Here is a 14,847-nt window from a genome sequence, read left to right as displayed (position 1 = left end):
GGCATGGAGTTTTCTAACATTAACCCCAGCACACAGGAACATATATCATTGAAGTTCTTTAAACAGGTGCTTCTTTTGAATACATGATAAATTCAAGGAATTCAGTTCTAGAAAAAAAAACACACACACAAGCAAATCCCTCATATGTTAGAAATTGACTTTATATCAAAATTATATCATTTCATTACCATGAGTAAATGGTGAATAGGGGCCTGAAAGTACACATTTTTATTTATTTTATAAATTCAAAATTATGTATAGGTTTGTGTTGATGCAAAATAAAGGCATTGTTGGAACTTCCAAAAGCAGCAACAGAGAAAGGGGGAACATATTTAGATGTATGTGTGATCTATTTCTTTTGCTTGGTACATCAACTTAATTCGAATGGATGCTCTTAGGTTTGCCCAAAAAAGTCCATGTTTGCTCTTCTCCTTCGGCCATGCCAAGTAAGTTCGCTGTGCCATGAGAGTTTTGAGTTTGTGATAGCTGCTGGGGATAGAATACATTGGAATGGATTCCAGCAAGACCAGAATTAAGTTATCAGATCCTTCATGAAAGAGACTGTGGTGGGCAAAGTAGAGTTCATAATGGCACCACTCGCTCTGAACAAAGTTGGGGGACAAAACAAAGATGGACTTGTAACTCTTCTCAATACAGTTGATGATGTTTTCCACAATGCTCTTGCCAGGAACAAAGTTTCTCTCATGGAGACAAATCCGTATACCTTCTTTTTCTAGGTTTGGTAGTAATTCATTCTTTACCCAGGCAGAATCGTGTCCACTGTACGAAATGAAGGCGTGGAACTGAAGAGTTCTTTGGAGTTCGTGTAAAGGTGTGTTCCTGGCCCTGTGCCGGGTCTGGGTCCACTGACACACCATCCTGAGATACCAGGGCAGGTCGAAATAGACACAGAGGGCAGTCACAGTGACAGCCAACACCAGCCCAGTGACCCCAATGGTGACAATCAGCAGAGCTGTGTTGCAGGATAATGGAGACACATGGAAGTCCTTCAGTAGGGTTCCCTTATAGCTTTCTGGATAGTCACACTTATAAGAGTCAGGCCAGCCCTCTACCACTTCCCTGGAAATTTGGCCTATGCTTTGGATAAATTCTCTTAGCTCACATGTACATTGGAATGGATTGTTTCCTGGGTTGATAGGCCTGATCTTCTGGCAGCTCTGGAAGAAACGAGCTGATGGGTTGGAAATTGAATTATAGTCAGTGATCAGTACAGAGAGGCTGCTGAAGGAATCACATTCAGGAAGGTGGGCTAAAGAATTGGAAGCAACATTGAGTTCTTGCAAAGCTTCCAGACCGATGACATTTTCAGGGATACTTGTTATTCTATTACTGTGAAGGTCAAGAACCTTGAGCCTGGGAGGTAAACATCCAAAAACAGAGTCAGTGAGTATATTTGAAGACATATTTAAACTTAATAAACTTATAGTCCAAGAGCAATATTCTTCATTTTCATCATAGCTTAAAGAATTCTGGCTAATATCTAATTGTTGTAGAGACTTCATCTCCTTGGTCATATGAACTATATTTGCAAGTTTTTTTAATTGATTCATTTGTAAACTAAGTGTCTCCAACCTAGCCAAGGTTCCACAATTGTTAAAAACCATGTCTGTTAAAAGATTATTGGAAAAATCCAAATGCAGAAATGGGCTCATTTGGGATGGGCAAACCATGTGGACCATATGGGTACCAGACACTGTGAAATTCTGGATGTTCATATTTGAAAAGATTTTATAGATGTAACTTTGTGGCAAACTAAACGCGTCACTGACAACTTGGTGTATAGACAAGGCCTTCAGTGAGGTGTCAGAATAATCAAAATCTCTGACCTGAGGGCGACCTTGTAGTTTCACATTTGAAATTGAGAAATGCTCTATTCTTGTATGCCAAACCCACTGGAACATTGTAATGAAAGAATGCCATGTTGTTTCAATGTTGTTTAAAGTAAGATTTGATATCCTTGAATTATTTTGAAGTTTTGACAGACTACTTAGGAAATAAGAATATCCATTATCATCTAGCACATATTTGATATTAGACAGTTCCAGACTTATTGCAGTGCTGACTGACACATCCAAAATAAAGTGGGATTCCTTTCCTGCGGGGAAAACAATGTGCAGACTCTCTGTGTTAAGGTCTTGAAGGCTCTCAGGGTCTTCTTTTTCCCCATAAGGTCTCCTAAGACTAGTAAAACCTTACTGATATGCAAATGAGCAATTGGCAGCACACTAGACTTTTGTAACTGTGTGGCACTCAAACGCAGAAATTCTAGTTGAGACATGTTGCCAAACTCTTTGCAAATGGGCAGGGCATCAAATGCATTAAATGAGAGGTCTAAGTGCTTGAGGTTCACAGTATGGTGGCAAGAAATCTTTTCCAGCTTATTGTGGGACAAATCCAAATACTCCAATTCCTGGTTAAATTTGAAAACGCTCATGTCAAGATACTGGATTCTATTATGAGAAATTCTCAAGACCCTCAGCTTGGATAGTAATAGGATGCCAGAAGCCTGAAGCTCAGATATATCATTTTGTGATATATCTAAGATTGTTGTTTTCAGGGGTAAGTCTTTGGGAACATGGGTGAGACCCCCCCTTTGATCTGTCAACTAAAAATTCACTTTCCTCAGATAACTGGATTTTGATCCCAAGTATTAACATGAAGATGATGACAAAAATGGAAGATGGTAGAATTAGTTTTAATCATTTTGTAACACTAGATGTTCCTGGGGATAGTTGCAATTCTTCGGAGCATCTTGATACAGATACAGATCCTAGAAAAACAATCCACATTAAATGATTGCATTAAATTGGGCATGGTTGATATTAAACATTTTTTTTACTAAGAGACTCATAACATGTAGGCTACCTTTTTTGGAGTCATGTAACCTAAAACCAAGAAAATACACATACTGATACATAATTATCCTACCCATATGGTGTAATGGCTTGAAAGGTGCCCCCTCCCAATAGATATGTCCACCTCCTAACCATGTCATAATCTCCAGAAACTATGAATGTTACCTTATTTTGAAGAGGGGATGGTCTTTGCAGAGATAATTAAGGATCTTGAGATCATACAAGAATATCCAGGTGGTCCTTAAATCCAATGGCAAGTGTCCTTCTAAGAGAAAGGCTGAGGGGTATTTGACAGGGACAGTAGGCCTCCCTTTGATCTGTCAGCTAAAAATTCACTTTCCTCAGATAACTGGATTTTGATCTCAAGTATTAACATGAAGATGACGACAAAATGGAAGAGGGTAGACACAGAGGACACAGAGGAGAAGGCCATATGAAGGCAGAGGCAGAGGATGGAGTGGAACAGCCATGAGACAATGAATGACGACAGCTATCAGAAGCTGGAAGAGGCCCTGTAGAGAGCACAGCCCCGCTGACACCTTGATTTTGGACTTCTGGTCTCCAGAACCAGGAGAAAATAGTTACCGAATGTATGGTAACTTGTTACAGCAGCCACAGGAGACTGATACAGATGGTTTTAGATATTCACAAAGTCCTCTGACCCTAACCCTCCCAAGAGCATTTAGAACTTGAGCTAGGTGTACACAGCTGGTGTACTTACTACCTTTGCCATATATTTTCTGATGGCTTTCTTAAGTGTTTTCTTCCCATGTGGTTGAATTCAGACCCCTTTTATATTACCTTTTTAAATTTACACATGGCTCGGTGCCTAACTTTGGTCTTATTCAAAAGGTAATTAGATCATAATAAACAGCCTTTCAGAAAAGCCATTTATTTATTCAATTAGTATTTATTGACAACCTATTGGCCATCTTTTAGGAACTGGAGATAAAGCAGTGAACAAAGTAAAATTCTAATTATCAAGGAGCTTAATTGTCTAGTGGGGAGACAGAAAATAAAACAAATAAATGCCAAATGTAATTTCATGTAGTAGTAAGTGCTATATAGAAAAATAAAACAGGTTAATTAATCAAGAATAATGGCAGGCATAAGAAGGAAGAACATTTTACTCTTTGTAGCAGCCATGGATGTCCCTGGAGAACATTATGCAAAGTGAAATAAGCCAGTCAGAGAAAGACAAGTACTGTATGATTTTACTCATATGTAGAATTTAATGAACAAACTGTACTACCAAGCAAAATTAAGACAGACTCAGATAGAGAATAGGCAGACAGCCCTGGTGCATGATGGGGAGAATAGAGGGGGGGGGGGCGGGGGAGGAGAATGAGGTGAATGAGTAATCTATGGGAAGATCTGGGGGGAAAGCATTTCTGGTGAAGAAGAAGGCAAGTGGAAAGGTCCTGAGATGGAAGTGAGACTGACTTGTCTGAGGCATGGTGAGGAGGTCAATGTTAGCATGGAGTGAGCAGGATGAGAGGAGTCAGGGCCAAGGTTGCACAGTGTGTAGATCATTGCCAGGAGTTGGGGTTCTATTCTGAGAGTGATGAGGGCGGCAGTGAGCAGAGAAAGGTTTTGAGGATGGGAGAAGGTTCCTCCTCTTAAATTCATTCATCCGGCGTGTATTTATTCCTATGAAGTGTTTTGTTCTAGGTTATGATTATTGCATTAGTTATCAACCCACTATAGCTCAGTGGGTTGATAACTACCATTCCAATGGCACATGAAACCAGAGGGAGTTGTGTTGGGATGAACCCTAGAGAGTAATACACCCCTCACCACGTTTTGAGCTGATGCTACATGGCTACACAGATCTTGCAAGGATCTTATTCAAAATCCTTAGACAAGGAAGTCATCAGTATCAACAAAGCACCAAGTTCCTCTCATATCTCCCAGTGGGCACAGTTGACCCTCTGAATCCTTGTATTTTGCATTCATGGATTCAACCAATCACAGATCAAAATTTTCTAAAAAAAAAAAAAAGTTATATTATTGCTGATATGTACTATATTCTTAGGTCTAAGATGGTTGCATCTCCTGAACATGTACAGTCTTATTTTCTTGTCATTATTCCCTCAACAATATAATAACTACATAGCATTAACAACGTCTTAGGTATTAACCTTTTGCACTCGGATGTCGAGTGTGACTCAACACGGTTAGTTAGCATCGGTAGCAGCTCGTATGTCGAGCCACACTCGACACATAGTTTCACCGCGGGGGGGAAGGGGGATTTTTGTCTATTTTTCCAGTATCTTTTCTTGTTTTCATTAGCATGAAAGGACAAGTAAAATGTAAATGCCATCTCAACTGATGCCAAAAAAGAAAAAATGAAAAACCGATAACGCATGTGAAATTTATTAGGAAACTAGTACATGATCTTGTTGGAGAATTCAGAGATGATACACTAACTTCCAGGGGTAGATTATTATCCACTAACTTAGAGCAACGTTTAGATGGAAAGCTCCATATAATCACACCTCACCCTAACAAAAAACACAAAGATTGTGTTGTTTGTTCTAACAGAAAAATCAAAGGAGGAAGAAGAGAGACGATTTATATTTGTGAAACATGTGAATGTAAACCAGGTCTTCATGTGGGTGAATGTTTCAAAAAATATCACACCATGAAAAATTATAGAGATTAAAATTACTCTTTGAATGTATCAATAATTTGAAATATTAAAAAATCCAAATAAATAAGTTTGTATGAAAAGAAACTCCAGTTTTTTATTCTACTGCTGCGCTTTGTAAAATCTGGGGTATTTAAAAAATTAAATCCCGAGTAGAATAAAGAATCGAGAAAAAAGCAAGCGAGTGCAAAGGGTTAAAAGTAATCTAGAGATGATTTAAAGTATATGGGAGGATGTGCTTAGATTATATGCAAATACTACACCATCCTATATAATAAAAGGCTAATATGCAAATTGTTCCCTCAACTGAGAGTGTGACCACCCTCAGCCCCTCCCCTCAGCCAGCCCCACCTCCGATCAGCTCTCCAACCCCAATTGGGGCAGGCTGGCCTGACCCCATTCATGTACAAATTCATGCCCTGGGCCTCTAGTTTTATATAGGAGACTTAAGCATCCAATGATTTTGGTACCATTTCCCATGGGCACCAAAGGTTGTATCAAGTCCCAGATATAACCCTGCATTGCAAAAGTTCCCCAAATTAGACATGCAGATGTATCTGGTTTTGAAACATTGCTTGGACTTACCCTTTTGTACAGATGCTCAATGATCCCGTGTTATCCTGATTTCTCCTAATATAGGAGAAGGCATGGTACCATCCCCTCCATCACTATGCATGGAGACTCTGTGCAAGGAAGGGGACACACACATTAAAATGCATGTTAAAAGTAAACATGGCATTTTTAAACTGATAAGAACAGATACTACACTTGATCTTAGCCAAAAGGCCGAGAAGCGATAAACATGGCATTTTTATGGTGTTGCTTATATTTGGCTGAAAGTCCCAGAAATTTCCCAATTCTTCCTCCCAGCTTCCTGAAAGAGCTACTCACATGAAAATAAGTACTTAAATGAGCATCAAAGGATACTTGATATTGCCTGGGCCAGTGCCTAATATTTCAAAACAGAACCATCTGGTAAAAGTAAGTTGAAGTAAAAGTGGTTTGGGTGTAAGGCTCAAGTGGGGTCCTTACTTATTTTTAAACCTGAATTCAAATCTGGGATCTTTCTACCTTTTGGCCAACTCCACAGTTCAAAGAAGCAGTGATCAGTATAGCCAGGCATGGTATACAGAGAGACCGAGGAGATAAGGGTCAGAGACAGAACTCTATGCATGGACAAGAGGGCTTAGTGCACAGTGGACCCACCACAAGCAAGACCAGAGGTGTCCTCATTTCATTAACAACAGTAATCACCACAAAGATTTAAATTTATGTAACTGTCTGTCCCCAGCATTTAATGAGAGCATGGCTTCAGCTTTATATCTAGCAAAATTAATTGACTCAGCTATCTTCTATTTGCCCAACTTCCATTTTGCCTTTCCAATTATAATCACTAATTTGAAGTTTTCGGTTGGTGAAACCATCTTTATTTCTGTAATTAAAGAGTCAAAGTATTGTACATATGAGCAACTGAATCTTAGGTACTTACAGGATCTTTTTATTTTATATACCAAAGTTGCTAAATCAGTGGAAAATCAATATTTTTTAATCAAAGTCCTAATAACCAGCACTGGTTATTAATAGTCCTAATAACCAGCACTATTATTATTTTCATATATGTATTAGAACCCCAAAACTATTTTACTACCAAATAGAATAGTTATTTGCTAAGTTGATTAGTAAAAGAATGCTTCAATTTGAAAGTATAAAAGTACAATCTATCTATGTCAACTTACATGATTGTGGTAAATTTAGCCTCCCACTATATGATATCATACAACAATACCTTTGAATTGCCTTTGTTTGGAGACTTTGGGGGCATCAAATCAGGACGTTGACTTGTCTTAATAGATGATACCCCCAGAGTTCATCTAGCCCACTGAGTTCATTTCGCAAATACTGAGTCAGTCTTCTCTGCACCAGACCAACGAGGCATTAACCACAGGTTAAAAGGGTCAGAACCAGTTCAAAAGCTCTTCTGCTTTGTTTCCTATGTGGTATTGTGAACTTTTGCTTTTTTCACTTTCAATTCTTTTGATCAAATGGGGTGAAGCCTGGGAAACATTTTTGAAACCTACAATTCCACCTGACTTGCAGCACCACAGAACAGCTTCTGTGGTCTGAATAACTAGAAAAGAATAGCTTGTGGGAACAGCCCAGAGAAGAAACTAAAATACACCTACCCATAAAAAGTGTACGGCACCACTGCCTCCAGGAGTAACTCAGCCCTATCCCATTTTCCTCAGCATTCTCATTGCAGGAGGTGGGTGGAGAGGGATGGGAGAAAGAGCAAGGTCACCTGAAGGCAACAACCAGCAGCTCCGTAAGAAAATCATGAGAAAATGTGTGTGACCCAAACTCTCATCTTCCAACTCAAATATATCTTTGGCAAGCAAATCACGCTTGAGGTGAGGTCTTATTCACGAAAAAAGCAAACATACACACATACAAAAACTCTCTCTCTGACTTAGGACAAGGAACTGAATAACAAATGCTAGTTCAAACCACAGTAAGTACATATCAGAAATAACGCACTTAGAAAAACACCCAGGACTTCATCATCGAGCCTGAGATTTTTATGTTCAATAACGGGTTATGTCATTATTTTATTTTATAGAATTAAAAGAAAATGTATCACTTATCAAAGCAATCTATTCGTCTATCTCCTTGGCAGTCTGAATAAAATTCATGTACTTCCTCAAATATTTATTTCACTGGTCACCAGATTTAATGTTGGGGGCAGAGCTCTTTTGTGCCATATGTTGAATCTCACTGAAATTACATTACACAGTAAGTGTAAACCCATTTTCTCCTATTCACATGTGGAATATGGACTGGGTTAATTCATAGACCAGAATTAAAATAGAATCACATCTTTGTGGCTCTATTTCGCTACAATCAACTCACTATTAAAATGAAGGAGGTGGTGTTAACAATCCACAGATCATTATTGGCTGAATCAAAAATGCTTCTTTGTAGCCATGCAGGTGGGGGCGGGAGGGCCAGTCTGGGTGTATTTCAGATGCTTTGCTTTTCTTCTTGCCTTTTGATCGGTCTTCTATTAAAAAAGAGTGGAAAGAGGGAGGAGTCAAGGTCAAAGTTTTGCTTAAACTCATTCATAAAGGGAAAGACCATCCATGGGCTAATATAAAATGAGTGCTAATTGTGTCTTTTTTGACAAATGGTTTTCAGAGAATCTAGTGCTCAAATTCTTTTTCCATTGATATGTTCAAACTTTCTTCAAAAAGTGGTTTTTAAAAATTTACATGTGAAAAACATGATATCTAACAATCTCTTTTCTCAAATAATGTTTAAAACACTTGCTTTGGGTTGTTGTCAGCACACTGAAGAATCCAATCTGATAGCCCCATTCTTGTCTTTTAAAGAAAAAACAAAATAACAAAGCAAAAATGGGCAACTAAAGCTAAGAAATGTTAGCTGAATTTCTCTGAACTTGCCTTCATCCTAGTATTGCATGATGTCCAGTCACAAACTGGACACAATTCTTTGCTGTAATCACCTTTCTAACACAGTGAGCAAGGCCAACTTCCCTAAACTAAGAACCTTGGGATTGGTCGATTTCATAGATGAAAGGTGATATCTCCTTATTGTTTAGTTTTCATTTATTACAAATTTCTTGGATAGTTTTTCAAGTTTATTGGCAATTTGTATCCTTTAGTGAATTACCTGTTCACATCATTTGCCTATTTCTCTACCAGGGTTATGTTTTTACTGTTCAATCATATGTTCTCTTTTATGTCACTGACATGAACCCTCTGTCAAACTTTGTGCAAATATCTCCCATCATCTTCTTTTTCATTTCATGATCTTTTAAACCAATAAATGCATACATTTTGATATAAACAAGTAAATTTACTATTTTTTTTTGCTAATACCAATATTTAGTTGTATGCTGGTAAACCAGGTTACAAAAGAGAAAGCCTGATTTGTAGCACATACCGATGTCGGCCACATATATATTGTCACTGAAGCTGATTTCTAGTTACAACTGGCTTGCTTGCAAAATTCTTGAATGTTTGACAACTGGCCCTCAAAAATCTATACAAACCAGCTCCAGCAGACCACTGCTACATTGTTTTTAAGTTTAGAAAGTTCTTTACCATAACAAGGTCAAAGAAACATATGCATGTTTTCTTCCCAAACATAATTTTTTAGTTAGTTTAATTTTTATTATCCAAGCAATGTGTTTACTGAAGAAAAATCAGAAAATGTAAATAAATTAGAAGAAAAAAATGTCAAATCAATGTTAACCTCATCATATAGAGATATCAATATCATTTTTGTAGCAACTGTGCAGACTTCTTCATGTAGGCTAGGCTCTTTTCGCTTCCTGCCAAATTGCTGATCAGAGAGTTTGTACCAATTTACACACACACACACACACACACACACACACACACACATACACACAGAGCATTATACCATACTAGTATATGCTGTTTTGTAATCTGCTTTTCTTAATCTATAAAACATCATAAATATCTTCTCATGTCAGTAAATATCCATCTACAACTTTTATTACTGGCTGAATAAATATTCCATTTTATTTATAAGGTATTTTTTAAAGTATTTTAATAAGTGCATTTAACCAGTCTTGTGTTGTTGGGTATTTAGGTTGTTCTCAATTTTTGTTATTATAATCACTGCAAAAAGCAACATGTCCATGTATTTCCTTAGAATGTGTGTGAAAAATTATTTCCTTAGGCTATGTTTCATTAAGAGGACTTTGTGAACCAATAAACATACATTCATACCATTATTCTCTGCCTTTTCTTCTGTTACTATATATCATATATATACTAGAGGCCCGGTGCATGAAATTCGTGCATGGAAGGGGGGGGGTGTCCCTCAGCCCAGCCTGCACCCTCTCCAATCTGGGACCCCTCAAGGGATGTCCGACTGCCCACGGCAGGACTGCTGGCTCCCAACTGCTCGCCTGCCTGCCAGCCTGATCACCCCCTAACCACTCCCCTGCCAGCCTGATTGATGCCTAACTGCTCCCCTGCCAGCCTGTTTGCCCCAAACTGCTGTCCCCTGCAGGCCTGGTCACCCCTAACTGCCCTCCCCTGCAGGGTTGATCACCCCCAACTGCCCTCCCTTGCAGGCCTGGTCCCTCCCAACTTCCCTCCCCTGCTGGCCATCTTGTGGTGGCCATCTTGTGTCCACACAGGGGTAGGACCTTTGACCACATGGGGGCAGCCATCTTGTGTGTTGGAGTGATGGTCAATCTGCATATTACTCTTTTATTAGATAGGATAGAGGCCTGGTGGATGAGTGGGGCCAGCTGGTTTGCCCTGAAGGGTGTCCCCGATCAGGGTGGGGGTTCCCTTGGGGTGTGGGGTGGCCTGGGAAAAGGGCCTGTGGTGGTTTGCAGGCCGGCCAAGCCCCTGGCGACCCAAGCGGAGGCCTTGGTATCTGGGATTTATTTATCTTCTACAATTGAAACTTTGTAGCCTGGAACGGAGGCCAAGGCAGGTCAGGGCTTCAGAAGCTTGGCTTCCTCCATTGTCGGGGGCAACCCTAGCCTCCTGCTCTTTCCAGCTCCGTGGCTGCCACCATTTCTGTTTGGATTTATTTACCTTCTATAATTGAAACTTTGTAGCCTTGAGTGGAGGCCTAGGCCGGCAAGGGCAGGCGGAAAGCTTGGCTTCCTCCATTACTGGGGAAACGCAAGCCTCCCTCCTGCTCTCTGTGGCCACAGCCATCTTGGTTGGGTTTATCTGCATATTTGCTCCTGATTGGCTGGTGGGCGTGGCTTATGGGTATAGCAGAGGTATGGTCAATTTGCATATTACTCTTTTATTAGATAAGATTTAAATTTTTATTTATTGATTTGAGAAAGAGAGAGAGAAACACAGCAATTTGTTGCTCCACTTATTTATGCATGCAAGAGGGCTCCAGGGTGTGTCTGGCCTGTCTTGCTCAGTCCTGATTGGCCGGTCCCAGCAGCAAACTAACCTACCGGTCAGAGCATCTGCCCCCTAGTATTCAGTGCACATCATAGCGACTGGTTGAACGGTTGAACGAACAGTTGGACATTTAGCATATTATAGACTAGAGGCACAGTGCATGAACCTCATGCATGGGGGGGAGGGGTGTCCCTCAGCCTGGCCTGTGCCCTCTCACAATCTGGGACCCCTCGGGTAGAGTCCCTAGGCCTGGCTGGGGATCAGGGCCTATTGGGGCTTTCTTCCCTCCAGCTGCCAGCAGCTGGCCCTGCCCCTGCTGCTGCCACTGCTTGCCATCTGTGTGGTGCTATTCCCCTCCCCCCCCCCCGCCATCGGTCACCTCCCTCTGCGAGTGACAGGGTGGGATGCAATCACTTGGCTGGCCTGGGCCTCCCTCTGCGGGATGATCACTGGCCGGCCACGCACACCCACCATAGTGTTGCTGGCCGGTGGCCTGGGCCTCACTCTGTGGGGCAATCATGGAGCTCTCCCTCCTCCTCCCCTCCCCCGTTTGATCACCCCATTGGCCAGTGGCCTGGGCCTACAGGGTGATCGTGGGGTGATGGCGGGGCCCACCAACCAATCGCATTGCACCCACCTTGGCTGGCCTGGCCCCAGTTCGTGTCATAGCATGGTCATCCAGAAGGTCGTCCAGACAGTTGTTCTGCTGTTCAGTCATTCAATTGATTTGCATATTACACTTTTATTATTATAGATAAGGATCAAGATAAGATCATACTGGATTAAAGAGGACCATAAATCCGATGAGAGTGTCCTTAGAAGAGACAGAGAAAAAAGAAGATGCAGAGACTCAGAGGAGAAGGCCACATGAAGACACTGGCAGAGTGGAGTGATGCAGCTACAAGCCAAGCAATGCCAAGGATTGATGGCAACCACCAGAAACTGGGAGAGAGCCTCCATTTCTCCCTCAGAGCCTCCAGAAGGAACCAACCCTGTGGACCCCTTGATTTGGGGTTTCTGACCTCCTGTGAGAGAACTAATTGCTGGTGTTTTAAGCCACACAGTTTGTGGTAATTTGTTATGGAAGCTGTGAAAAACAAACACACCCAGCAAAGCTACCAATTGGATGCTTTCTTTGCTCATGGTGTCCTTTTACTTCCAACTCTGCATCTGAAAGGTTCGGAGTGGGCTGGGGGATGGTTGGCAAGATCAAAAGTGGTGAAGGAGAAGGAGGATTTGAGATCCTCTGGGGGCTTAGAGTGAAGAAGGAAAATCTTGAGGGAGAGCAGCTGTTACAGAGAGAAGGTTGTGTCCTTGAGTGTAAAAAAAGCCTTGATATACGGGACCTCAGACCACTTTCCCTGCCTGCGGCAGAATTGTCCAGGTCAGGTAGGATCTGGAAACCAAAAGTGCCATTTTAATTTATACTGAGGTCAGACAGTATTGCAATCCTATCTAATAAAGAGGGAATATGCTAATTGACTCTCATGCCCTCACAAGATGGCAGCACCCACAACCACAAGATGGTGGCACCCAGTCCCCTCAGCCCTGCCTCATACAGCCAGAGTCCCCCAGTTCCCTCAGCCCTGCCTCATCCAGCCTCAGTCCTCTAGTCCACTCAGCCCCACAGGAGAAGGCAGCTGGGGGTGATCGGGCCAGCAGGGGAAGGCAGTTGGGGACAATCATACTGGCAGGGGAGCAGTTAGGCATCAATCAGGCCAGCAGGGGAGCGGTTAGGGGGATATCAGGCAGGCAGGCAGGCGAGTGGTTAGGAGCCAGCAGTCTTGGATTGTGAGAGGGATGTCCGACTGCCAGTTTCAGGCCTAAACTATCAGTTGAACATCCCCCAAGGGGTCCCGGATTGGAGAGGGTGCAGGCTGGGCTGAGGGACACCCCCCCACCCCATGCACGAATTTCGTGCACCGGGCCTCTTGTAAAAAAATAAATCACTTAGGGCAAGCATGTCAAACTTGTGTAAGTCCTGTGCCAGGGTGTGGTATGGGGGAAAGGCCTATGGTGAGCTTCCCCATGGTGACAAGCTAGGGCTTAAGGTCTGTTCTCCATGGAGTTAAGGCTGAGAAAGGCGTCCCTGTCTTCTCCTAACATTCACAAGAAACAGACGGAGCACTTTCTCTGTGACAGGCATTCCCATCAGGAGAGTAGGTGAGGGAACCTGGCTCCCCCGGAGGACTTGTCCCGACCAGCACTGGATTTTTGTGGGGCCAGCCATACAGTAACAGCCCGGAGCCATGCTCCAACCCTAAACTTACAGGACAGTCCCAGACATGAGAAAACAGACTAAAGCCACTTACCTATGAATCTATGCCTCGTGTTGATACGTCCACTATCCAGTCATGGGCACGACCCAGACCAGTCTGGAGGAAGGCTAGGGGGCTCCAAGTAAGTGTCACAAGTTCAGCAGAAGCTCAGCCATGCAGAAGCGTGGCTGGGGGCTTTCACCGGACACAAGGGGAGCTCAGGAGCCAAACAATCACAGTCTCTCTGAATGCCAAGTGCCTGGTTGCTGGAACCCTTCAATGGCTCTTACTGGACCCCTCACCAGACCTTCCTGGGTGTTTGGCACTAAATGAAAGGTTCAAAGTGGGCCGGGGTCTCACACCTATGACATGAGGCCATAATGTATCAAAAGAGATTTTTATTCCAGGCACCTGGGTGCAGGTGGGCTGAGTCGGCCAAGACAGAAGGGAGAAACAGGTTTTTATTAACTTTTGCTGGCTCCAAGCCGCTCTACTGACGTAAGGGTCTGGACTGTCCTTGGTTCCTCCCAGCATCAGATGGCTAGTGGTTATCTGGGCCATGCGGTGCTCAAGGTTACAAGCTTTCTGCAAGATATCTACTAAACACAGTAAGTTTCCTCTGCCCCATTTTATTCCCTTGAACCCTTTCAGCACCCACTGTGCCTGCCCTTTGAAGGACCTTTGCAGCCACAGGCCCAGGACCCTCTCGCTGCCCTGGGGTTGCCCAAAGGCCTTTCAGCAGGGTTCATCCTAGCTGCCCTCCCTAATCCTCTTTGCCATGTCCCATTCCTTCTAACCTGTCACCTTATTAAGGAACCTAATTTTTATTATCATCAAAGTGTTAATATCTGAAAATGTATTAATGCAAACTTTTTGAACTATGGCATGTGAAGGCTCCACGCTAACGTGAATGAGCGGGGATGCTCTATTTGTATGGGCTGTTTCTAAAATAAAAATGAAAACTTCAAAGACATTTGATGCTTGTGGCCACTTGGAGCTATGTATTCATCCAACAAGTTTCTACTGAGTATCTACTATGCACTGTTGTCAGCACTGGGCATAAGCAGTGGACAAGGTATGGAATGTTGTTGCTCTCTTGGAGCTTATATTTTATTGGAGGAAAAACAGAAAAC

The 14,847-nt window shown here is 42.3% G+C and overlaps 1 protein-coding gene and 1 pseudogene across 1 annotated transcript; both read right to left on the bottom strand.

Annotated features, from left to right (window-relative positions):
- Positions 1-332: 332 nt before the first annotated feature.
- Positions 333-2,678, bottom strand: TLR1 (toll like receptor 1). Its single transcript, XM_008140359.3, is given in 3 exon segments — positions 333-2,195; positions 2,198-2,611; positions 2,613-2,678. Coding segments are annotated over 3 exon segments (2,343 nt in total).
- A 3,541-nt stretch (positions 2,679-6,219) lies between these two features.
- Positions 6,220-6,324, bottom strand: LOC114231067 (U2 spliceosomal RNA; annotated as a pseudogene).
- Positions 6,325-14,847: the final 8,523 nt, after the last annotated feature.

Source organism: Eptesicus fuscus, chromosome 2 (assembly GCF_027574615.1).
Source record: "Eptesicus fuscus isolate TK198812 chromosome 2, DD_ASM_mEF_20220401, whole genome shotgun sequence".
Classification (NCBI taxonomy): Eukaryota; Metazoa; Chordata; class Mammalia; order Chiroptera; family Vespertilionidae; genus Eptesicus; species Eptesicus fuscus.
The sequence above is the reverse complement of the archived record's forward strand: the minus strand, read 5'-3'. Positions and strand labels throughout refer to the sequence as shown.